Genomic DNA, 24,872 nt, shown 5'->3' with positions numbered 1-24,872 from the left:
ATTATTATTTTTTTTTGCATAGTATTTTATTTTTCATTTTTCCCCATGCAAGGTTTTCTATCGGTATGCGTATCTTCTTTTCTGGTCCATGTTTCATTCCTCAATTTTTCACATGTAAGCTTTTCAACTTTCTTTTGTTTTCCTGCATCGCGTTTTATTTCTATTTTTTCACATGCAAGCTTTTTTTTATTATTTCTTTTTTTTTTTTTTTTTTACTTTACCTTCCTGCCATGTATATTTTTCATCCTCATTTTCTCTTTTCCCTTTTGTTTTTAAACCATGTCTTCCACGCAATCTTTTCTGACGCACCACACCTGTACATTAACAGGATGGAAGATTCAAGCATTACTCTGTTCCTCTATTACTCTATTCCTCATAATCACACGATAATTCTAGCTTAGTGAATATACCTCCTGTTTCCTGAGCTCATCTTTCCAACGTGTTTTTTTTCTTCCAGCTCCCACAAATCGCCTTCAGCCAACACTCAGCATATATTTATTCTACTTTAACTTAACTTTTGATAGAAGTTTTTTTCCTTTCTCTCTCTCTCTCTCTCTCTCTCTCTCTCTCTCTCTCTCTCTCTCTCTCTCTCTCTCTCTCTCTCTCTCTCTCTCTCTCTCTCTCTCTCCTCACAGAAATCGTCTTCAACCAACACTCATGATATATTTATTCAAGTTAGACGTCACTTTTAGCAGCATTATTCCCCTCTTTTATAACGATGATTGTACTTTTGTGTAATGTTCATCTTATCTCGTCCCTCTTCTTCCTTCCCTATTGTTTTTCCCGCACAAATCCACACTAATCAACGACCCAGATGTTGGATCTTTTCTTTTCTATTTATTTTTCTAAAAGGGTGAATGATAAAAGTCAACTGGCTGTGGAAAAAATAACTTTACAAAGGGCTCGTCAAGTAAGTCAACACGGCCGCCATATTTGCAGGGTTGCCACGTTAACACCTCACAGCAATGTTGCAATGCCCGTAGCTTATAACCCGAGAGGTTGTCGGGTTATAACCTTTATTGCTTTCACTGCTGCATTTGTATATCTACTACCAAAGTACTTGCAAAGATGGTAGTATTAGTAGTATTAGTATTAGTATTAGTATTAGTAGTAGTAGTAGTAGTGGTAGTAGTAATAGTAGTAGTAGTAGTAGTAGTAGTAGTAGTAGTAGTAGTAGTGCTGCTGCTGATGTTAATGTTGTCATTGTAGTTTTTATTGTTGTTTTTGGTGGTAGTGAAGTAGTAGTAGTAGTTGTAGTAGTAGTAGTAGTAGTAGTAGTAGTAGTAGTAGTAGTAGTAGTAGTAGTAGTAGTAGTAGCAGTGGCACCAACAACAATAGTAACGGTAACAGTCACAGTAAGTCACAGTAATAGTAGCAATAGCAGCAGCAGCAGCATCAGCAGCAGCAATAGAAGCAACAGCACCAGCAGTAACAATAATACCAGCCAAAGTAATAACAGTACCAATAGCGTCTTCAATACACGTAAATAGGTTTATATTCATAGACACCAACTACGTACTTCCTCCCATGGCCGGCAGCGTCAGGCAAGCTAACCAGTACCAAACACGCGCGATCTTATATTCATGGGACGACTGCAGGAAGGTGATGCGCGGAGGAAGGGAGAGAGATGGACCGTGGACGCCTGGGCAGCTGGTCGGATAGACACGTGGATGGATGGTTGGATGGTAGCAGGCAAAGGAGATGGAATGGAACGAAATAATGCATGAAGAAAGTGCGTGGGAGCAGAGAGAGAGAGAGAGAGAGAGAGAGAGAGAGAGAGAGAGAGAGACAGAGAGAGAGAGAGAGAAAGAGAGAAGGGTGGAGAAATATATTTTTCTAAGAGGAGGAAGAACGAGAAGGAGGAATCGTTTGAAAGAAATATTTCACTGAGACGGGTAGGAAGAAGTGCGAAAGGAGGGAGAGAGACAGAAACACACACACACACAGAGAGAGAGAGAGAGAGAGAGAGAGAGAGAGAGAGAGAGAGAGAGAGAGAGAGAGAGAGAGAGAGAGAGAGAGAGAGAGAGAGAGAGAGAGAGAGAGAGAGAGAGAGAGAGAGAGAGAGAGAGAGAGAGAAAGGAAAAAAAAAACTTGTCCATAAAAGGGAGTGACAGGAAAGGAAGATGGAAACTGAGGAAAGAAGCAAATAAGAACGGAGGAAAAGTCGAGAGAGAGGGGAGAGAAAAATAAGGAAAAATGGTGAAAAGACGAAGAGAGAGAGAGAGAGAGAGAGAGAGAGAGAGAGAGAGAGAGAGAGAGAGAGAGAGAGAGAGAGAGAGAGAGAGAGAGAGAGAGAGAGAGAGAGAGAGAAATATAGGACACGTAGGAGAGGTACAAAGGATAATAAAAGAAAAAAAGAGGAAGAGAAAAGAAGAGAAAAGGAAGCTAAAAAATGGACGATAACACAGCGAAAGAAGAAAAGAATAAAGGATGGAGAGAGACAGAGAGAGAAAGAGAAAGAGACGGAGAAAATAAAGTGGGAGGGTTCAGGACGAAAAACGAGAGAAAAAGAGGAGGAGGGAGATAGAAATATGAGAAAGGAGAGAATAAGGGAGGAAGAAAACGTGGTAACGGATGGATGGAGTGAGGGACAAAGCCTGAGGGTACGACTTATCCCCGTCAATTTTTCACGCGATAATCTCTCCAGTAAATTCACTTTTGCGATTATTTATCCGAGACTCAACACATCACATCCACTTTACGGGGGGATTAATCGTGCACTTCCACCCACCTGCCCGGCACGCATCCATCACGCGTCCACCTGCTGCCCATCTGTCTGTCCACCTGTCCGCCTCTTTTCTTCCACGTACTACTTTCATCTCCCTTCCACGTAAACTCATCCAGTACAGCTTTATGTCAGCTTATTTCTCTCTCTCTCTCTCTCTCTCTCTCTCTCTCTCTCTCTCTCTCTCTCTCTCTCTCTCTCTCTCTCTCTCTCTCTCTCATAATTCTCTATCTATCCATCTATGTTGTGTTTATCCAGCCATCAATATGCACATACCCTCTAGCTGAACATCACTTAATCATGAAGCGAATCACCTTTTTAATCACCTTTTTTTCTCATTTTTCTTGTCAAACTATCAATACGGAAACTCATTAAAAACTCACTTCTTATCGGAAAATCACTCTTATCACCGCACATTCTGTATCAATCTACCTCACAATATTTTATACATCTATCCATCATCATTTAGTTCTGCCTCCTTTTTTTAAGCGCGTGGTGGAGGAGTGGGGAGGAGTGATGGGAGAAAGAGGGAGCATGGGGAGGAAGTAAAGGGCATTGGGGCACGACATGGGGGGGTGGCGAGTGGAGAGATATCAGGTGCAATCATTAAACACAAGAAGACCCTCCAGTTATCGGTGCAGGCAGCCAAGAGCCGTGTAATCATCGGCAAAGTCATTCATCGTGGACCGCCGCAACATCCACCCTGCGCACCATTCATCTCCCGCAGCCAGCCAGCAGTAATGCGCCTCCTTCCCTCATCTCCTTTAACATGATGCACGCATGCCCTAGCCTCTCTCTCTCTCTCTCTCTCTCTCTCTCTCTCTCTCTCTCTCTCTCTCTCTCTCTCTCTCTCTCTCTCTCTCTCTCTCTCTCTCTCTTGCGACGTGTTGTGTTGCGAGAGGCCGTGTCTCTCTCTCTCTCTCTCTCTCTCTCTCTCTCTCTCTCTCTCTCTCTCTCTCTCTCTCTCTCTCTCTCTCTCTCTCTCTCTCTCTCTTGCGACGTGTTGTGTTGCGAGAGGCCGTCTCTCTCTCTCTCTCTCTCTCTCTCTCTCTCTCTCTCTCTCTCTCTCTCTCTCTCTCTCTCTCTCTCTCTTACTCTTTAGTTTCACTCTAATCCTCCTTCTCTTACTCCTTGTCCTCCTCTCCCTCCTCCTCATACAAACTGTTTGACACCATTTCCTACTTCGCCTCCTCCTCTTCCTTCTCGTGCACCCTGTTTGACCCCATTTCCTGCTCATCCTCCTTCTTGCCCTCGTTTTCCTCCGCTCTTTTTCCTCTGTTAAATGTCAGCCCATCGTCACCTCACTCATTCCTTTCTTCCTTCATCTCCTCCTCCTCCTTCTTCTCCTCCTCCTTTCCCTTGCTACGTATCCTTATCTTCGTTTCACTTCTTTCCTTCCCCGCGAGTCAAGTCGGCGCATCATCTCTCCCTCCATTTCTCAGTTGGTTAGAAGTTTTACTCACGGCTCCGTCCCGCCACAAGGCACCCGTTTGTAATTCATTCCTCCTGAGAGAGTTATCCTTCCCTTAACTTCTCCGTAATTTCCGAGCGTCTGGCAGTAGTGGTGCAGCATGTTTGTGTCATTCAGATGGAACTGTTTTTTTCTTCTTCCTTCCCTTCTTCCTCCTCGTACTTCTCTTTCTCCGTGAGCGTTTATGACGGACCAGAATTCTTTACACAGTCTTGCTTCCTCCCCTCGCAGACTCTCGCAGAAGATTCTTTTTCCACTTTCTTGTTTTGCTTTCTCCAAGTCTCTCTCTCTCTCTCTCTCTCTCTCTCTCTCTCTCTCTCTCTCTCTCTCTCTCTCTCTCTCTCTCTCTCTCGTCTATGCGTGACTCCCACTCCTCATATCTGCCGTAGCCTCTCTGGGATCGTCCTCGTCTGTGTCACGCCGCATCACACTTCCAATTCGTGTCTCCTGTGATTTTTTTCCACTCGTTTCTCATCATGACTTCCCTGCTTTCCTCCCTCCCTCCCTCCTTCCCTCTCCACCTTCCCTCCCTTCCCTTGTTGCGCCTTCCTCCTCCTCGCCTGTCTGTCTTTTTCCATGTGTTTGTATTGCGTCCTGTCTGCATCTCCCTCCTCATCGCCTCACCTCTCACGTCTTCCGCCATACCCTGCCGCCCCCCCTTCACACCCACCACGAGAGAAAGCGACGCCCCTGCATGGCATATACCTCTGTCTGTCCTGCCTACCTGTTTTAGATGAGTAGGGTTGAGGTAGTTGCTTCATATTGTGTGCTTGCTTCAGTTGCTTCTTCCCTCTTTTTCTTATCTTCGCCCTTTGCCGCCTTCCTGCTTCTCCATCTGTTTGCTTCCCCGTGACATGTATGGAGTGTCTGGCTCGTATTCAGAGACGCTTTGCTCTCTTACCAAGACTGTTTTCAAAGATCAAAGAGATGATTAGCCGGGTTCTCAAGAGTGTCTATCCAGTCATTAATGTAGAAATCTTGTCAATATGTCACTAGAACCGCATAAATTCTTAAAAACCAGTGTAACGTCAATTTCAGTCTTTTAAACGTGGTCGAGATGTGACGCAGGCAGACTTAGATAGAATGAATGAATGGACGGATAGATGGCAAATGCAATTTAATATCAATAAATGCAAAGTGCTTAGCGTAGGTAGAGGAAACCCACACAATAGGTACACATTAGACAGCCAAACTCTGGTAGGTACAGGGTACGAGAAAGATTTAGGAGTTTTAGTTAGCTCTGAACTCCGTCTAGGGAAGCAATGCATAGAAGCCAGAAACAAGGCAAATAGGGTACTAGGATTTATTTTTAGGAGTGTTAAAAGTAGAAGGCCGGGAGTAATATTAAAGTTATACTTAGCGCTGGTCAGACCTCATCTAGACTACGCGGTGCAGTTCTGGTCCCCACATTACAGGAAGGATATAGGTCTATTAGAATCAATACAGAGGAGAATGACTAAAAGGATACAGGGGATGAGGAGTATTCCTTACGAGGCGAGGTTGAAGCTGTTGAATTTACATTCTTTAGAGAGACGTAGGTTAAGAGGGGACCTGATAGAAGTCTTTAAGTGGTATAAGGGTTATAACAAGGGAGATGTAAGCAAAATTCTTAGGATCAGCAACCAGGGTAGAACAAGAAATAACGGGTTCAAGCTTGAAAAATTTAGGTTTAGGAAGGAGATAGGGAAAAATTGGTTCTCAAATAGAGTGGTAGACGAGTGGAACGGACTCAGTAATCATGTAGTTAGTGCTAGGACACTAGAGAGCTTTAAGAGAAGATTAGACAAGTTTATGGATGGGGATAACAGATGGAAATAGGTAGGTGTGTTTCAAACAGGGACTGCCACGTGTAAGCCTGGTCGCTTCTTGCAGCTTCCCTTATTTCTTATGTTCTTATGTTCTTAATAAAGTATCTATCTATCTATCTATCTATCTATCTATGGACGTAGCTCCTTCGTGTGTAGCATCTCGCAGCATCTCAGAGCTTTATTGTCAGTGTTGTGAGTGATGAGGAGAGGGAGGGAAGGATGGGGAAAGGTGGGGAAAGATGAAGCGTGCACGTCATGTTTTGTAATGCTATTGTGGGTCCTCTCCTTTTTGCTAATCCTTGAGGCCTTGGTGGAGAACTGACACATTCCTTCAAGTTCACGACATCAAGGTCATCTGTTAGTTCAGTGGGAAATACCAGACTTCTGCATGAACCATTGCGAGGCTCGGGGAACAAGTCAATCACCGGGATACAGGACAAAATAAAGGACAGCCCGGGTGGAGTAGACGAGTGATAGGGATGGGCAGTGATATCTCTGTATACTATAGCCCATACTGAACTGGTGCATCGGTAGTCACTCTGTCCTCCCAGTCATAAAGCATCACCAAAAATCAGTGTGGTAATATTTTGGGTGTATTTTTTTGTTTTTTTAATGAAACTTCTAGGCAATTACTTGAATTTTTACCATAAGTTTCGTAATTGGTGAAACTCTCTCTCTCTCTCTCTCTCTCTCTCTCTCTCTCTCTCTCTCTCTCTCTCTCTCTCTCTCTCTCTCTCTCTCTCTCTCTCTCTCTCTCTCTCTCTCTCTCTCTCGCTCGCTCTCAGGGGATGCACCTCCGTGCCCTGCAGGGTCCTGGGAGCTGTGAGTGTTTAGGCAAGGCAGCGGCGTGGCGGGGGGTGGCGGACTTGCACGCCCCGCCATGCAAATCAGACGAGGGCGGCGGGGCGCGGCTGGAGTCTCTTTACTCTTCACTTTGAGCTACTTAGTGCCACCTTTATGAAGACTTCTTTGTATTCCTCGACTACAATGGCTGTGCTGTTTCATGTATCCTTCACGATTTTTTTCCCTCTTATTTTTTTTTTCTTTATCAGTGTATCAGCTTCCGGATTTCTTCACATTTTTTCTTTTTGTTCCTTCTGCTGCTTCTTCCTTTCTTTCCTTTTTCTTTTTCCCCATTTTTCTTCTCTGGTGTTCCTTATTTTGTGTTATTTTTTTCCTTTCTTTTTCTTGTTCTTGTTTTTGTTCTTCCTCCTCCTCCTCCTCCTCCTCCTCCTCCTCCTCCTCCTCCTCCTCCTTCTCCTCCTCCTCCTCCACCTCCTCTTATTATTATTATTTTTTCGCTCATATTCTTGATTTCACTTTTATCTCCCCTCTCTTTTCTTCTCTCGTTTAACTTTCCTCCTTCTCATTCCTCCCTCTCCTCCTCCTCCTCCTCCTCCTCCTCCTCCTCCTCCTCCTCCTCCTCCTCCTCCTTCAGTATTGGTGGAAACATTAATTTTATGGGTTCACTTTCCACACATTATTTACCGCACTATCTTCAGACCAATTTTATTACGGCCTGAATGAACTATCTTAATTGTGTGTTGTGTGCCCGTTCCCCTGTCCATCTTTTTCTCTTTTTCCACCGCCTGTGTGTGTGTGTCTGTCTCTGTTCATGCGTTTTGTTTCTGCTTGTGTGTTTGCGTGTGTGTGTCTGCTTCTGTCAGTACGTTTGAGTGTTTTTTTGCATTTGTCTGTCTGGAATATCTTTCTGCCTGGGTTCTTTTCTTTTTTCCCCCGTTTGTTCTTATGTCAGTGTTTGTGTTTGTCTTTCTTCATTAGCATGTTTTTTTTTTTTTTTTTTTTTTTTGCCGCTTTTCTATTTGATTCTGTCTGTCTGCTTGTGTGTTTGTATATCGTTTTATGTACATACCTCTGTCTTCTAGTTCAGTCTAATTCCGTCTGTTGGTTTACCCCCTAACTCTCTCTCTCTCTCTCTCTCTCTCTCTCTCTCTCTCTCTCTCTCTCTCTCTCTCTCTCTCTCTCTCTCTCTCCACCATCCCTCTCACCAGGCGGTCGTTCGTTCGTTCCTCCCGCGTATAAATCCTTCCTTTCAGCATTGCATTGTTTTCTTTATCTTGCCGGGCAGAAATTTATGCCTCAACATATTCATTTCCCGCTTCAAAACAAGGCGGGTCATAGCTTTCGCTGTGGGGGCCAATATTACACCCGGGCCGCAGGACACAGACAGCTCCGGTGAAAAACAAAGGCATCGCATCGCGTACGAGTTTCACCGAGACGAACACCCGACGAAGAAGAATAATAGAAAAAGAAAGGAATATAAAAATGGAAAAAATAAAAAAAGGTAATGAGGAAAGGCTGAAATATTGCAGTAACCGAGGAATAGGCATGAAGGTAAGAATAAATGAAGGAAAAGAAGGAAAAGGAGAGAAAAACGTATGGACAAAGAGTAATGAAAAAAAAACAGGTAAAAAGAGGAAAAAAAGGTAATAAGGGAAGGACTGAAATATTGCAGTAACTGAGAAATAAACGTGAATGCAAGAATAAAGGGAGGGAAAAGGAAAAAAAGACGTACATAAGAATTTCGTTTGTTTCACCACGAGGACACGAGGAAGAATAATAAAAAAAAAAAAATGTAGAAAGAAAAAAAGTAATAAGGGAAGGAACGAAATACTGCACTAACTGAGGGATGAGCGTGAAGGTAGGAATAAAAGGAAGAAATAAGGGAAAGTAGGGAAAAAAATAAAAAAACAGAAATTTCGTTTGTTTCACTGAGCACACACGACGGAGAAAAATGGAAAAAGAGAAACGTAAAAATGAGGAACGAAGCGAAATATTGCACTAACTGAAGGATGAGCGTGAAAGTAAGAATGAAGGAAAGAAAACAATATAGGAAACAAGCAAAAATAAAGTATAATATTGCGTTCTGTCTAACTGCAAGCACCCGAGGGAGGATAATGGAAGAAAAGAATGGTAAAAATGAGGAAAGGACTGGAATATTCCGCAAAGGGAGGAGGCTAAAGACGAAAAATAAGGAAAAGAATGGGAAAAATCAAACAAAGACCACGTAAAAGTTTCACTGCGAAGAATAATGAAAAAAAAAAGGTAAAAATGATTGTGGAAAGGATAGGAATATTGTACCTAGAGACGGACGAGAGTAAAGGTAAGAACGAAACAAAGAATGGAGAGAAATAGATGTTATGCTTCATTTTTACTACCAGCATCCGACGAAGAATAATGAAAATAAGAAACGTAAGAAGATAATGCGGAGAGGATTGGAATTGTGTACGTGAGGGATCAGAGTGAAGGTAAAGCTTACATAAAGGAATGATTGGAAAAAAATAGGTTTTTTTTTTTACTACGAACATCTGACGAAGAATAATGAAAAAATAAGAATTGTAAGATAATAAGGAAAGGATGGGAACAATGTAATGATAATGAAAGCAAAAATTATGGGTAGAAGCGAAAAAAAAAAATAGGTACTGCGTTTTTCTCATAGCGAATATCCGACGAAAAATAATGAAAAAAAAGTAAAAAAAAAAATTAAGAAAGGACTGAGAGTGAAGTAAAAAAAAAAGGAGGGGGGAGAAAATAAACAAAGTCATCACGTATAAGTTTCACAACGAAAAATAAGAAAAAATATATAAAAATAATAAGGAAAGAGAGTGTTTGTCCAAGATTATAGAAAGAGATTGAAAAAAAAATGCTATTACATTTGGATTCTATTACGAACGTCCAACGAAGAATAATTAAAACAAGGAGATACAAGAAGATAATGAGGAAGAGAAATAAAATGATGTAATACTCCCTCAGGAACGAGAGGGAACGTAAAAATGAAGTAAACAAGCTGGATGAAAACAAAAGTAATACGAGTAAAAATGAAGGAAAAGAAAGGTAAAAAAAATAATACTTATTACGTTTAGGTACCACTGCGAACACCCAACGAAGAATAATGAAAAAAAAAAAAGAAGTAATAGAAAAGGGGGCCGAAATATTGTACTAAAAGTAAAGACAGGAAATGAAAGTGAAAAAGAGAAAAGAATGAACAAAAAAATAAATAAAATACATAAAACCCTAACTAGAAATATTACGTTTGAGTTTAACTAGAAAAAAATAAAGAAAAAGGCAAAAAGAGACGAAAAGGAAAAGCCCGAAATTCTGTACCAATTTAAAGAAGAGAGCAGATAAAAAATAACGAATGAAAAAAAAAAAAAGTACTGAGTTTGAGTATCAATGCAAACACCCAACAAAGAATACTAAGAAGAAAAAAAAGGTAAAAAGATAAAGAGGAGTGAAATATTAAAAGGGTGGGGTAAGAATGAAGGTATAATGCATGAAGGGAGGGGCAAAAAGGTGCGTTATATGAGTTTCACCACGAACACCTGAGAAAAGAAAAAAAAGAGATAATTCATGGAGAAAAGAAAAAGGGTTAATGAATGATAATGCATGCAAGTATAATAGATAATAAGTAGGAAAAGAAAAGAAAAAAAATGGGAGAGACATGATAAAAGACTAAAATAAGATACACCGAGGTGGAATAATAAACAAATTGATATTAATTTTTGCTCTAAACATTTTCCCCCGCCACGCCCTTAAAAAATAAATATGAAATAAAAATTAAAATAAAAAAAAAGAAAATGGAATGAAAGAATAAGGTAATTTGCAAAGTGGTACGTATAAATATAGTGAATACGCAGAAAACAAGAAAAGGAGAGAAAAAAATAAAGATAAAAAGAGCAATGAGTAATGGAAAATCCTGCAAAAAAGAGAAGATTGAAAAATGAAACCACAAAAAAAATAAATGGATAAAACAAAATGGACATACCAAGAAATAAACAACAGAAATCAAATCAAGAAGAAAGGAAAGAAATGGAAAAATACAAAACGAAAGGAGAAAAAAAAATAATAAAAACGAGTCAAATATACAAGTGATGGAAAACCTGAAACTAAAAGCGAGAAGGTAGAAAAGCAAGCAAACAAGAAAAGAACGGCAAACAAACGAAAAAAAAGACAAAGAAACAAGAATGAAAAAGAAAGAAAGAAAGAAAAAGCAATGAAAGGAAAATAAATAAATAAATAAATAAAAGGAATAAAAGAAAGCAAGCAAGATTAAGTGAGCTTCCAGACTGAGCCATTAATTCGTACCTTTCCTCCACCACCATACTTTTATTTATTCCTCTCGCTCGCTACAAGGGAACTACGAAAACGGTACGTATGGTGCACACACAACCCCACCCACTCCACACACCCACACGCCCGCCCCCGTTACCCCCACACAGGTGATGAGTTTTCTCAAATATTTAGTCTCCGAACCGAATAGTTTGCCTCCCTCCCTCGCCACCTCTTCTGTACCTCACTGCCGGACCTTCTGACTCATGGGTCCCCGCGGTCCTCATCCCCATCCCTCCCTCACTTCCTTCCCTCCCCCTCATCAATCCTCCTCTCTCACTCTCAGCGGCCCCTTCATCCATCACCTACCCCTTCCCCCCTCTCCTCCTCCCATAGTGCCTCTCTGTCAATTTAATTCAGTTATCCCCTTTTCTTTCTATTTGTGATTTTCATGTGCTTACTTTTTTATACCATATTGTCCGTGTTCTCGTTTTCTGTAAGGTATCTGGTGCTCTCTTCTAGTTTCTTCTGGTACGCTATTGTGTGTGTGTGTGTGTGTGTGTGTGTGTGTGTGTGTGTGTGTGTGTGTGTGTGTGAGAGAGTGAAAGTTGGTGGGGAAAAGCCTTGCACTGTTCTATCCTGTTGTTTTACAGTGGTAGTAATACGTAGTTCAGTACACTCATTTCAGGTGAATATTTCTCCTGTTATCTGTCCTTCCTATGTATTTTCATGAATTACTCTTCCTCCTCCTCCTCTTCTTTCTCTTTCTCCTCCTCCACCTCCCTTCCTTCCTTCCTTCTTCTCTTTCTTCTGTTTCTCTTCTTCCTCCACTTACATTTTCGCATTAATATTCGGATTAAACACATACTTGCAGTCTCCATCGACCTACATCTCTCTCTCTCTCTCTCTCTCTCTCTCTCTCTCTCTCTCTCTCTCTCTCTCTCTCTCTCTCTCTCTCTCTCTCTCTCTCTCGCTCTCTCGCAATCAGTCACCCATCCATTCGCTTTAACACTCAACACTTTCGTTCACTTTCCACCACACTACTTATCTCCCTCTTCTTTCTTCCTCTCCTTCCCTCCTCCGCGCCATTCTTTTTCTTCCCGCAACGGTTAGAGGAAGTACAGTGCAGGGTCTGGAGGAGGAGGAGGAGGAGGAGAAGGAGGAGGAGGAGGAGGAGATAACAAGAGCCACTTCATTCACCGTTCTGATGACCTGATTGCATGTCCATTGTTTCAAAATTCTAAGAAGGGGGGATGTGAGTGCCACGTTCCCCTCCTCCTCCTCCTCCTCCTCCTCCTCCTCCTTCATTTCCTACTCGTCCTTTGTTTTCATAATTATCTTCGTTTTATTCTGCAGGAGTTTTGTGTTTAAAAGTTTTTCAATTCTTGTTTATAGATGCTACGTAAACTATTCACTACTTGCTTTTAGTCCTCTCTCTCTCTCTCTCTCTCTCTCTCTCTCTCTCTCTCTCTCTCTCTCTCTCTCTCTCTCTCTCTCTCTCTCTCTCTCTCTCATACACATTATCACGTTGCCTTCCCTCTTCCTTCTTCTTTTATTCTTCCTCCTCCTCCTCGTCTTCCTCACGCACATACTTATCACTCAGTTTGCCCTCTATCTCCCTCTTCCTCCTCTTCATTCTCTTCACCTTCCTCCTCCTCCTCTTCCTCCTCCTCCTCCTCCTCCTCTTTCTCTTCCTCTTCCTTGTCTAAATTTCTCTCGCACATACTCGTAATTAATTTCAGTTCACGTTGCAGTTAATGATAAGTTTGCAAGATACGCTTTTTGCTGACATCAATTTGGGAAAGTTTGGAAAGTATGGCTTCAGTTTTCCTAGTTTCCTTACTGATTATTTCCTCTTACAATACATAATTTTTCCCCTTCTTTGAATGTTCCTCTCTCTCTCTCTGTGGCGTGTGTCACTGTTATTTTTTTGTTGTTGTTGTTATTGTTTTATCAGTGGGTAGGTAAAGTTAGGTCAGTTTCATAGATTTCCTACTAATTATTTCCTCTTATACAGTTTCCTCCTCCTTTTTCCTTCTTTAAATGGCCTACTCTCTCTGGCTTGCATACTATTTGCCCTTTTTTTTTTAATGGGATTGGTAATAAAGGCACTTTACTAGGTTTCCTTCAGATTATTTCCTCTTGCAATACTTATTTTTATTTTTCCCCTTATTAAATGGCTTACTCTATCTCTGGCCTGCGTCTTTGCCTTTTGCCATGTTTTTTTTTTATTCCAGAGTGGCAGATGACAATTTCCCTATTAATTATTTCCTTTTACAATACATTTTTTTTTTTTTTGCTCTTCTTTAAATTAAACGGCGTACTCTGTCTTTGCCTTTCGTCTTTGCCTTTTGCCATTTTTCTTTTCTTTTTTTTTTTTTTTTTTTTTTTATCAATGGGTAGGTAATATTTTCTTCCCGTTGGTCGTACGCAGGTCGTTCTTCCCGCTCCCGCACGACGACCAACGGCCACCATTTTTAATGTAAGTCGTCCAAATATTGCCGTTAACGGGGCCGCCTCTTTTTCCGTAAGCGATCGTACCTTTCCCGTTAATGGTCGTACTTTTTCGTTAGTGGTCGTTACGTTCCATTTTCCTCCGCTCGTGTAATTACTGCGATACATCGTTGTTCCTCTCTTCCTCCTCTTCTTCTCTTTCTCCTCCTCTTCTCCTTCCTCCTCTTATCTTTTTTTTCTTCTTCCTCGTTTGCTTTATTTTTCGCCCTATTTCGTAGTCTTTTCTCGTTGAATCTTTAACTTTATGCCTTCTGTGTTGGTGTAATTGCTGTATCTATGTTACCTCTCTCTCTCTCTCTCTCTCTCTCTCTCTCTCTCTCTCTCTCTCTCTCTCTCTCTCTCTCTCTCTCTCTTGTCCGTCTAGCTCCTCACTAACTTCTCTGTTCTTTCTCCCTTTTTTTTCTCCTCGTACATAATTGAATTATTAGTCATTTCTGCGGCTTCCTTCTTCTTCTACTTAGAACATAAGAACATAAGAAATAAGGGAAGCTGCAAGAAGCAATCAGGCTTACTCGTGGCAGTCCCTGTTCTTCTCCTCCTCCTCCTCTTTTCTTTTTTTCTTCTTCTTCTTCTTCTTCTTCTTCTTCTTCTTTTTCTTCTTCTTTTTCTTCTTCTCCTGCTTCTTCTTCTCCTTTTTCTTCTTCTTTCCATCGTCCCTTTTTCTTTTCCTTTCTTAGTATGTCTTCCACGCATCATATTTCATCCTTATATTCTCTCTCTCTCTCTCTCTCTCTCTCTCTCTCTCTCTCTCTCTCTCTCTCTCTCTCTCTCTCTCTCTCTCTCCCTCTCGCTCTCTCTTATTGTGCGCTGAGGGTCTGGACATCAGCTGACATCACCATGGTCTTTGAGGCACGGGGGAGGTGGGAGGAGTGGGCGGGGGAGTGCGGGGGGCAGAAGAAAGGAGGGGGTGATGACGGGTATCCTTGAGGGATGAAAAATATAATAGTGTGAGGGAGAACGAGAGGAAGGAAGGAAGGGTAGAAGAAGAAGAAGAAGAAGAAGAAGAAGAAGAAGAAGAAGAAGAAGAAGAAGAAGAAGAAGAAGAAGAAGAAGAAGAAGAAGAAGAAGAAGAAGAAGAAGAAGAAGAAGAAGAAAGAACTGGAGGAGGAGGAGGAAGAGGAGGGGGAGGGGAGGAAGAGGAAGAGAAGGAGGAAGAGGAGGAGGAGGAGGAGGAGGAGGAGGAGGAGGAGGAGGAGGACAACAACAACAACAACAACAACAACAACAACAACAACAACAATAACAACAACGATAACAACAACAACAACAACAACAACAATAACAACAACAAAGAAAAACTGAAGGAGGAGTATCTGCGACTGGAAAAAGAAAAAAGAAGGAAGGAAAGAAGGAAAGAAGAGAAATATTTCCTGTATTCTATTTTGAGTCTATTGTATACCATCCACTTCACAGTTCTTTCTTTTTTCGCTTAGAATTTTCCTTTGTATATTATATCGCTCTTCCAGGAAAAGCCTTCTTAAGTCTTCTTTTGTATTCCACTCACCACACTCAAGACCCTCAACGCGCCTCCACCTCTGCCTGCCTGCCTGCCTGCCGCCTCCTCACAACATTGCACGTGCCCTCCCTCGCTCCCTCAAGTGGTAATACCTTCACACCACTAACACAGCTAACACTCCCCCAGCACTGTAACACTCTCCTCGGCACACACACCCACACAAGACATTACTGCACCATTACACTCCGGCTCTCCCACCAACACCTCGCAACCCGTTACTAATGCACTCTCTTCGTAATGCCTTCAAGGAAACTAATTTTATGAATGCTCGTCTCACAATTACTCCACCTCACCTCACACCACCTCACCTTACATTCACCCTCACATTTCACCTCACCCTAACTTTACACCTCACACTCCATCTCGGTACTCGGAAAAAATGGAACCTGAAAAAAAAAGCGACATCTTATCTTACCTCACTTCATCTAACCTAATCTAACATAACCTGACCTAACCTCACCTTACCTAACCCAAACTCAGCTACCCTAACCCAACCTGACTTCACTTCACCTCACCTAACATAACCTAACCTAACCTAACTTCACCTCACCTAACCTACCCAAATGTAACCTAACCTAAGCTGACCTAACCTCACCTCACTTAACCCAACCTAATCTGCGCTACCAAACCGAACTCCACTTTACCTCACTTCATCAAACATAATGTAACCTAACCTAACCTCATACCTAAACCACACCTCCCCTAACTTGACCTGACTTATCCCAAACTAACCTAACGTAACCTTTCTTGACCCATTTGTCACCTCTCACATCCCCACATTTTCACCCGCCTCGCATCATACCTGTTAAACATTTCTAGGACCTCTCTTTATTTCCGTCCTCTTATCATTACCATTATTACTGTCCTCAGCGTTATTACATTTCTTGCTGACACAGGGGAATTCCCGGTACAAGTCGCCATATTCCCGCGTCTCGTAAAGGCAGTTAAAAGGGACTGCAAACCACTTTCCCCCCAAGGTTTATATTCCCACAAAACAAGAAAAAGCAAAGAGGGGCACATTTTTAGTTCTTTATATTTTCTCTCTCTCTCTCTCTCTCTCTCTCTCTCTCTCTCTCTCTCTCTCTCTCTCTCTCTCTCTCTCTCTCTCTCTCTCTCTGGGGATGTATTTTGTTGCTTTCTCCTGCTGTTATTCTGCTTTCTGCTTCTCTACTGGGTGCCACCTCCGAGTTTGCCCGGAAATGAAAACTGTAAGAAATTTACTCTTATTATTCCTTCTCTTCATTTCCCTCCTGCTTTTTTTTTTTTTTTTCTAATCTTTGCATTAGTCGCTGTGCCTCATTTTCTTCCAACTTCGATCGTTTTATTTTGTGGTTCTGCTCTCCTCCAGTTCTCCACTACTTTATTTCTGTCATTTTTGTTCTTCCCCCTTCTTAACTTTGCATTGGTTTCCGCCGCTCCTCTCTTCTCCCATTCTCGTCCCCTCATTTTTACTGCTGCTATTCTTCGCTTTATTAATTTTGCCATGGTCTCTGGTTCACACTTTTTTTCTTTCACTCTTACTTCTCTCTCCTTCACCCCAGCTCCTCTTATTGTTCATTTTCCATCCTTTTTTACTTTCCCCATGGTTTCTGCTTCTCACTTTCTTCCAGCTCCTCCTCTCTTTTTCCAGCGCTCCTCTTCTCATTCGTTGGTGTTCCCTGCATAACCATCAGGAGCAGCACAGAAAGTAAGATTTTTTTTTTTTTTAGGGGGGGAGGGGCTCGCGGTGCCACTGACCCTCTATACTCATCGCCCCCGCTAATGACCCCAATCCTCTGAGCCGCGGTGCTGACAGGTGGGGTCAGTGCGGCTTAACTGTGCATTAACTTCAATTTGCCCTACTTCTCTCACTCCACACGTTCACTCTAGCTCGCGCCGCCCCAACCATAACCTAACCTAACCTCACCTCACCTCACCACCAAACGCAACATCTCACACCCACAGGTCGCTTAACTGTGCATTACCTTCAAATTCTCTCAGTCCACAAATCCAGGCTATCCCGCAACGCTCCCTACCCTAACCTAACCTAACCTCACCACCACACCCAACACCTCACACCCACACGTCGTTTAATTGCACATTACCTTCGATTTATCCTATTTCTCTCACTCCACAAGTCCATGCTACCTCGCCTAACCTAACTTAACCTAACCTCACTACCAGTCCCAACACACAAGTTACATACACACGTCTTTATTGGTCTAAACATGTAACGCTTCCCACGCCCTGTCTCTGTGTCTTCTGCTTTTCCTGACGTCACTGCCTCCACCACATTCATCGCCTCCTTCACCACTATTACTTCAGCCTCCACCTTCATTGCCATGGGAGCTATCATCAATATTACCACCACCACCACCACCATCACCATCACCGCTGCCACCACCACTACCAACATCACTTCTCCGTCTCCACTGCTTCTTTGTTTCCAGGCGCCGATCTCCACCACTCTGTATGTTCCTTTCTCACCTCCAACACACGCACACATACACACGCACATACACACAAACACACACAGTTCACCTCTCTCTCCTTCACGCCCACTCCCCTCGCCACTCGAGATCCGAATGAGAAGTAATTAGTGAGTGCATTAGAAGACGATCCTCGCGAACCCTCACTAGCACCCTTCGCCGAATGGAAAAACAACCTAATATTAGCACCACCCACACTCGCCGTCACTCAGCCGGGCCACAATTACACAGCAGCACGGCAACAAAAGCACCAAATCTTGACACAACCCAATACGTACTTAACACTACATTTAAGGGGAAGAATTGGACTGCGACACGCACTGATCTCTTCCTAAGGTCTTCGATTCCAACATATTTTGCAGGTAAGAGGCGATATTTTCTGCCGTGTTTCTAATAGAGATTTCTGGATCAGGAGAGTTCCAGGTTGACACACAACCCACTCATGTTGCTCTCCCGGCTCCACTATCAACACATTTTCACAGCAAATAATATTTTTACGACGCACTTCAATCAGCAGAGCATTTCGAAGAAGAGAGAGCGTACCCAAATGACGTGAGGATGAATATGGAAGATAGTGCATGGGGATACCACGAACACATAAGTGATCCAGTACAGTGGTGAGTGTTTCCTGCGCCTCTCTGTCAACCGTTTACCCGCTGATTGCTTTGACCTCTCAAACTTAATAGAATACAGTGGTTCAAATTCAGGGTACGATTTAGAAAGCCACCAGTATCAGCAAGAAAATCAATCGTTGAGTAATTTCAATCTTTTAGTGTCTACAATTACATTTTTCATCAGTAAGGTTATCGTACTGAAGTAACAAATGCCGTATTGTCACCAGCAGCCATAGGGTTTACTTCTCTAGGTATTAGGGTGCCAATGTTAGTTACTCTCGAATTCTAAACTAAAGAGACTGTGCTCATTTGCAAGATTGTATTAAGAAACTCGTATAGGTAAACTTAAGCTAATACCACATTTTTGCTTATCAAGAGAAACCTGTTTTTTTCTAGCTCTATACATGGATATCCTTACGTCCGAAGTTTATAATACATTTAGTTATTGAAAGACACAAACCTTTCTCAATTATAAACAATTCAGTGCCGTACGATAAGCATTACTTTTTTTTTCCTCTTCATTTCATTAAAGCCCGTATTTTGAAACGTTTTGGGACTCTCATTAGGACTGTTTTCCAATGGCATACATATGATCAATCGCTTCCTAATGCCTGTTTTTTCCCGTGATAACACAGAATCCTCCCTAAACCATCATTAGTCATGAAAACACCATTAAAGATTCCCAATGGCTTCCACTATAACGAGTATGCTTAAATGATCAAACCGCCAGAACGTGTGAAAATAGAGTGAATGAGATTGGTTTCCCAGCACACACTACACATTTCGGTTTTCCACACATTACCTAGCAAGAGTCAACTAGTGCCTGTCATACAATGTGATCCAAATGTTCCTCAACTCCCTTTTGGTGTTTGTATCCTCAGAGACTGGAGAATAATTAGAAAAAAAAAAGGACTCATGTTTGTGTTGAGACTGTCTTCACACACACACACACACACACACACACACACACACACACACACACACACACACATACACACACACACTATTTTCACGAATATTACATTAAATTGTTTAATTGTATCTTGTATATCTAAGGTAACACGTCCTAATATTTCAAACAAGGAAGTTTTATTAATCAACGGGAAACGCGATGGAAACACTATTTGTATATATTAGTAGAAAATGTTACTGCGAGGGAATAATCTTTATCCACCAAAAAAAAAAAAAAAAACTGAAATCTACACCAACATTAATACATTGATTGAGACTAACCAAGTGACCATTTTTCATTTTCTGCGAAGGCTCATTGTGTTCAGTGTTACCATATAAACTAAAGAAAAAAAATATTTATCATGAGAAGTACAGTACATACGTTTTAAAGATTAGAAACGTGAAGATTCCACAGACGTATTCATCATACATGCATTATATACTTTGGGGTCAATCCTGGGAAAGTAAAAGCAATTCAGTGATGATGAAGGCGCAGTATAACAGTTTGATGGAAATTAATAATTATGATTCCTGACGTTTGTGCCGAGAGGTGTGGTACACTTCGTGCTATTTCCTCCCTCCCTTAGGTACCCCCAGACTAAAGCACAGGCTGTGTTAGGAAATGGAATAAGAACCAGTCACAACATACCTGAAAGGTCATAGGGACACAGCACAGGTAAAGGTCACCATAACGACCTTCCGCGTGGCTGCTTGGACGCCCACGCACGGCAGTCTGTGGAAAAACTGTGTTAAGTGACAAACTTATTCACTTTATACCGTTCAATTTTACTCGACAATAAAAACTACACGACTTGACTTATAATCATAACTACTGTTTTTTATTAAGACGGTAAAGGAAAGAAATTCCATTAAGGTTGAAAGCAGAAAAATCTTAAAAGTATTCGGTGGTTCAAAGGCATCTAAAAATAAATTACAGTATCAAAATAAAATGTAGCGCACTTGTTTGCAACATGAAACACTTTGACAGCGTCAGGGAAGGATTAGAATTTTCAAGAGTTTTAAACTAAAGCACCAGACTTAAGGAGTAATCTTGGTCTGCCACACCCAGGAAAGCAGAAGGCGTGGAGAGGCGCAATGTCCCCGAGTCGGGTACGCGCTGTGGCCTTCGCACTTCGCCGGTAACACCATCACAATGGGTGAAAAGTACCCCGCACCTCTACTGTTACCAATACTTTTCACCGCTCTGCTTCACGCCTCGCCGCGTCAGGCACGGCTGACCACAGCAGGAGACTTGGCCTGCTATTATAAACTTTTCCTCGCAGCGCGGTCGATAAAGTCCTGTGGCCCGTGCTCTCAGTGTTATAGCAGTTACCAACACTACTGATGGAAGCAGTACTAACAACCATTGGTGATATTTTGTCTCGTCTGACGCTTGTTGGTTGTTTCTGGTGTAGCTATTAAATATCTCGCTTCTCTCTACCTACTGCTGCCTGCTAAGATATCTACTGCTGGAGACCACTTCTTACCTTACACACTCCTCTCCTACAGCACACACAAGCTAATCACCATCTGGCTGTTTCCCTCCTTCAGCCTTCCCGTCTTCGTTTTTCCCATTTTAAGATCTTCCCGCGAGGCACCAGATCTTTCTTACTGAACGTTCGTAAAACTTTTTAATTCTAGAAGTGTGCGAGTACTGAGAACTTTACTGGTTCGTACAATGGTTTCTTTTTTTTTTCTTTTTTTGTCTGTGTGGAAGGATTAGCAGTGACCGTGATTAGTGTGCCACGTGCACGACGATCCCAAAGGCTTCTGTTATGACGGCCCAGTGTAAGCCCTGACACCACCACCTCACGTCCCTTGGGTCTCCTTTGTGTGGTGGACTCAGGCGCGTCCTCGTGTTGTTGCTGGAGGTACGAGTATTTTAGGCCACAAGGGGGACGCGCTTAATCTCCTTAATCCCCAGACGTTCCTCCTTCCCGCCGCCCCACCTGCCCGCACGTGCTCCTCTTAACACTTTTCGATTTGGTAACTCTCTTTTACATTGTTCATCATTGCACTGTGAGGGCAGATTTTCAAAGATGACCCAGCAATGCAGCGGTTAATGGCGGCCCTGTTCTCCCAGTGGCAACCTTCATCTTCCCAACAAACTAATAAAGTCGTGATTAACTGAATATTGTCTTGAAGCTACGAGACAAATAACTGATAACTTTTGAGAATCAACAAAACAAAACGATGACCAGAAACATAAGAGAAGACGAGAAGAAAGACAATAACTAATAAACAGAGTGGCATTGTAGCGAGATCTTTCTCTTTCCAAGGGTGATTAAAGGCAGGAAGCGACAAAACAAGCACTGCCAGACCAACACCAACATCTAACAGCGACTGAGAGAAACGAGGAGAGCGAGAAGGACGAGGACGAGGAGCACAAGAACAAAGACGAGGAGAATGTGGACGAGGATAACGAGAACGAGACAGACGAAGACCAAGGACGACAACAAGGGCAATTGAGAAGAGAGGAGGCGAAGAGAGAGAGTAAAGAAAAGGAAGGAGGAGCAGGAGAATGAGAAAGATGAAAACGAGGACCAAGAACGAAGACAATAAATATGAGGGGAGACGATGAGAAAGAGAGCAAAGGAGGAGGAGGAGGAGGAGGAGGAGGAGGAGGAGGAGGAAGGGTAATAATGCTAACAAGCGCTACGTTATTTCCTTTTAAGTGCATGAGTGAGCAGGGCAGTAGGTAGGATGAGATACTTGGCTCACCTATATGTAGAGCCCGCATATATCTCGCCGGAGAAAGAGGGAGGGAGAGAGGGCGGGAAGGCAGCCGCAGGGAAGAGATAGTGGGAGCCTTTTGTTGTGCGTGAACGGAGGTTGAAAAGCACGCTAAAGTTATTGTCCGGGAAGCATGAATATCGTCAGGCATACATACATACATAGTGACATGGTGTGTGTGTGTGTGTGTGTGTGTGTGTGTGTGTGTGTGTGTGTGCAGGTTCTGGCAGGCCGTAATGTGTCCTTACTATCAAGATGAACTGCAATTTTTCAGCACAATTTAAAACGACAATTTTTCACTATCACCACCACCGCCGCCACCACCACCGCGACCGCCACCCGTTCCGCCCGCCCCCTCCCCTAAGAGTGTGTAAAGGAGATGATGGAGGAGGAAGAGGATGAGAGGAGAAAAGAAGAGGAAGATAGTAACATCATCATCATCATAATAATATTAATTATAATAATAATAATAATAATAATGATAAAAAATAACAATAATAATGAACAAGAACAAGAAAATAACAAGATAATGATGATGAAGAAAGGCTCAGAAAAAAATAACGTAAAATCAAAGGGAAAAAGACATTGACGAATACAATGACGACGACTTAGTGAAAAAAAAAAAATCAACACAGAATATCATCATCATCATCATCATCATCATCATCATCATCAGAACAACCACATCCATCACCACCACCACCACCAACAACAACAACAACAACAGCCATGGAAAAAAAAATATATATAGCAACGAGGTCAGTTATCGATTGGCAGGAGTCTTGATTTACGAGGCCAACATCTTGCTGAGGGAGGAAGGCAGACAGACATCCCTCCTTCCCTCCCTTTCTTTACTATCTCTGTCTTCTTCCCTCCCTCCCTCTGCTCTTTTTATTTTCCTTCCCTCCTTCCCTTCCTTCCTTTCTTATCTCTCCTTCTTCCCTTCCCCCGTTCCCCCCTTTCCTCGTTCTCATTCTTCCTTCCTTCGCCCTTTCCTTCTCTTGCCTTCTTCCCTCCTTACCTCCATTCCTCCTTTCATCTTCCTTCCCTCCATTCTTTTATTACCTCTCTTGCTTTCTTCCTTCTCTTACTAAATCTTGACTTCTCCCTTTCCTCCTTTCCTTTATTATCTCTTTTGCCTTCTTCCTTCTCTCCTTCCTTTCATTCCTTTACAACCTCTTGCTTTCTTCCTTCCCTCCAATCCTTCTTTCGTCTTCTTCAGTCTTCCTTTCTTCGTCCCTCCGTCCTTTCATCTTTTCTTTCTTAACTCTTCTTTCATCCTTCACTCCATTCTTCCCTTCTTTCCCTTCCTACCTCTCTCTCCTGCCCTCCCTCTATTCCTTCTTTCTCTCTCTATCATTTTTCCGTCCTATTGTCTTCTCCTTTCGATCGCACGGCTCTCATTCCTTCTTCTCTTTCACCCTTTCTTTTTTTTTTTTTTCGTCCTTTACATTCTTACCATCTCTCTTCTCTTCTTCCCTCCATTCCTTATTGCATCTTCCTCACTCGTTTTTTTCTCTCTTTCGCTTGCTCCTTATGTGTGTTCTATCATTCTTCCTTCCTCCTTCTCTTCCTCCTCTTTACATTTTTTAAAATTTTTTTTCCACTTTCGTCTCTCCTTCCCTGTTTCTTTATATCCTGTCCTCCGTCCTTTATTTTTTAATTTCTCTCTTTCTTTCTGTATTTTCCTTCTTTTTTTTTCTTCATAATTGCTTCCTTCCTGTTCTTATATTCACTTTTCGTCCTCAATTCTTGCCATCTTCTCTCCTCGTCTTTCTTATCCTCTTTTTCTCTCTTCCCTTTTTTTTTTTCCATCACTACCTCCTCCTTCTCTCCCTCCCCCTCCCCCTCTTTCTTTCCCTTCTGCTCCTCCAACATTCTTCACGTCTTTCATACAGTTTCCATGCACCTTCGCCTGTCTATCTTTGATCTTTTATTCCTTCCATCTTTTCTTTATTATATGAGCTTTCATTAATCTTGTTTTTTTTTTCTTTTTCGGTGCTTCTGTTTGGAAATTTAATCTCTCTCTCTCTCTCTCTCTCTCTCTCTCTCTCTCTCTCTCTCTCTCTCTCTCTTGTACCCTTCTGTCTCTCCATGTGAGTTGCTGCATCCATATATCTTAGGGCGTGTCCTTTCCAGCGTCCGAGTCTCTCTCTCTCTCTCTCTCTCTCTCTCTCTCTCTCTCTCTCTCTCTCTCTCTCTCTCTCTCTCTCTCATGATTTTCAGAGTTCTGTAACCTGGCTACAGTTTTGCTGTTTTTGTAGTTAGTGTGTGGGGAGGTGGAGGGTACTGGCAAGGTTAACTCAATAACAAGAACTCTCTCTCTCTCTCTCTCTCTCTCTCTCTCTCTCTCTCTCTCTCTCTATCTCTCTCTCTCTCTCTCTCTGTACCCTGATCCTCTGACTGGCCAATACTGAAAACCCGTCCATTCAAATTCATTTACTTACATATTTATTTTGTTTACCAGGCGGCGAGCAGCGTGCGTGAAGAGTAAACAATTGCCTTGGTTGGCCTCGCTGTGCTGTGCGTGGCCTTGGTGCTTGTTGTGGCCTGGTCCTTGTCTTTCCGCCTCCCTTTAAATCCCCACACTCGTCCGTCTCTTCAGGTAAACCTTTAATATTTTGTGTGTTGTTGCTTGCCGTGGTGCCTCGGAAACTGTGAAGGAGAAACGGTGGATGTTCTTGGGGACATCCGCGACAGCTATGTTGGTGGTGGTGGTGGTGGTGGTGCTGGTGGTGGCGGAGGAGGTGGTGGTTATGGCAGTAGTGGTGATGGCAGTGGAGATGTTGGCAATGGTGGTGATGGCGGAGGCGGAGAACAGAAGAACCGGCGTGCATGGCTGGCGTGGGTGGGCAGGCATGGTGGTGGACTGGCGTGCCGAGGCGTAGCGGTGTGGCCAGGATGGTGGGCTGGCGTGCCGAGGCCTGGCGGCGTGGACAGGGTAGTGGTCTGGCGTGCCGGGGAGTGGCGGCGTGGGCAGGATGGTGGGCGAGTCAGTGTGG

General features: G+C 42.6%; 1 protein-coding gene across 1 annotated transcript in view; it reads right to left on the bottom strand.

The window, feature by feature from the left end:
• Positions 1-24,872, bottom strand: part of LOC135102595 (uncharacterized) — a 190,909-nt gene that overhangs the window by 60,698 nt on the left and 105,339 nt on the right. Inside the window, exon 3 of the mRNA XM_064007858.1 lies at positions 19,787-19,870. Coding sequence (XP_063863928.1) covers positions 19,787-19,870 — 84 coding nt within the window. The remainder of the gene's footprint in view (positions 1-19,786; positions 19,871-24,872) is intronic.

This window comes from Scylla paramamosain, chromosome 8 (genome assembly GCF_035594125.1).
Source record: "Scylla paramamosain isolate STU-SP2022 chromosome 8, ASM3559412v1, whole genome shotgun sequence".
Classification (NCBI taxonomy): domain Eukaryota; kingdom Metazoa; phylum Arthropoda; class Malacostraca; order Decapoda; family Portunidae; genus Scylla; species Scylla paramamosain.
The sequence above is the reverse complement of the archived record's forward strand: the minus strand, read 5'-3'. Positions and strand labels throughout refer to the sequence as shown.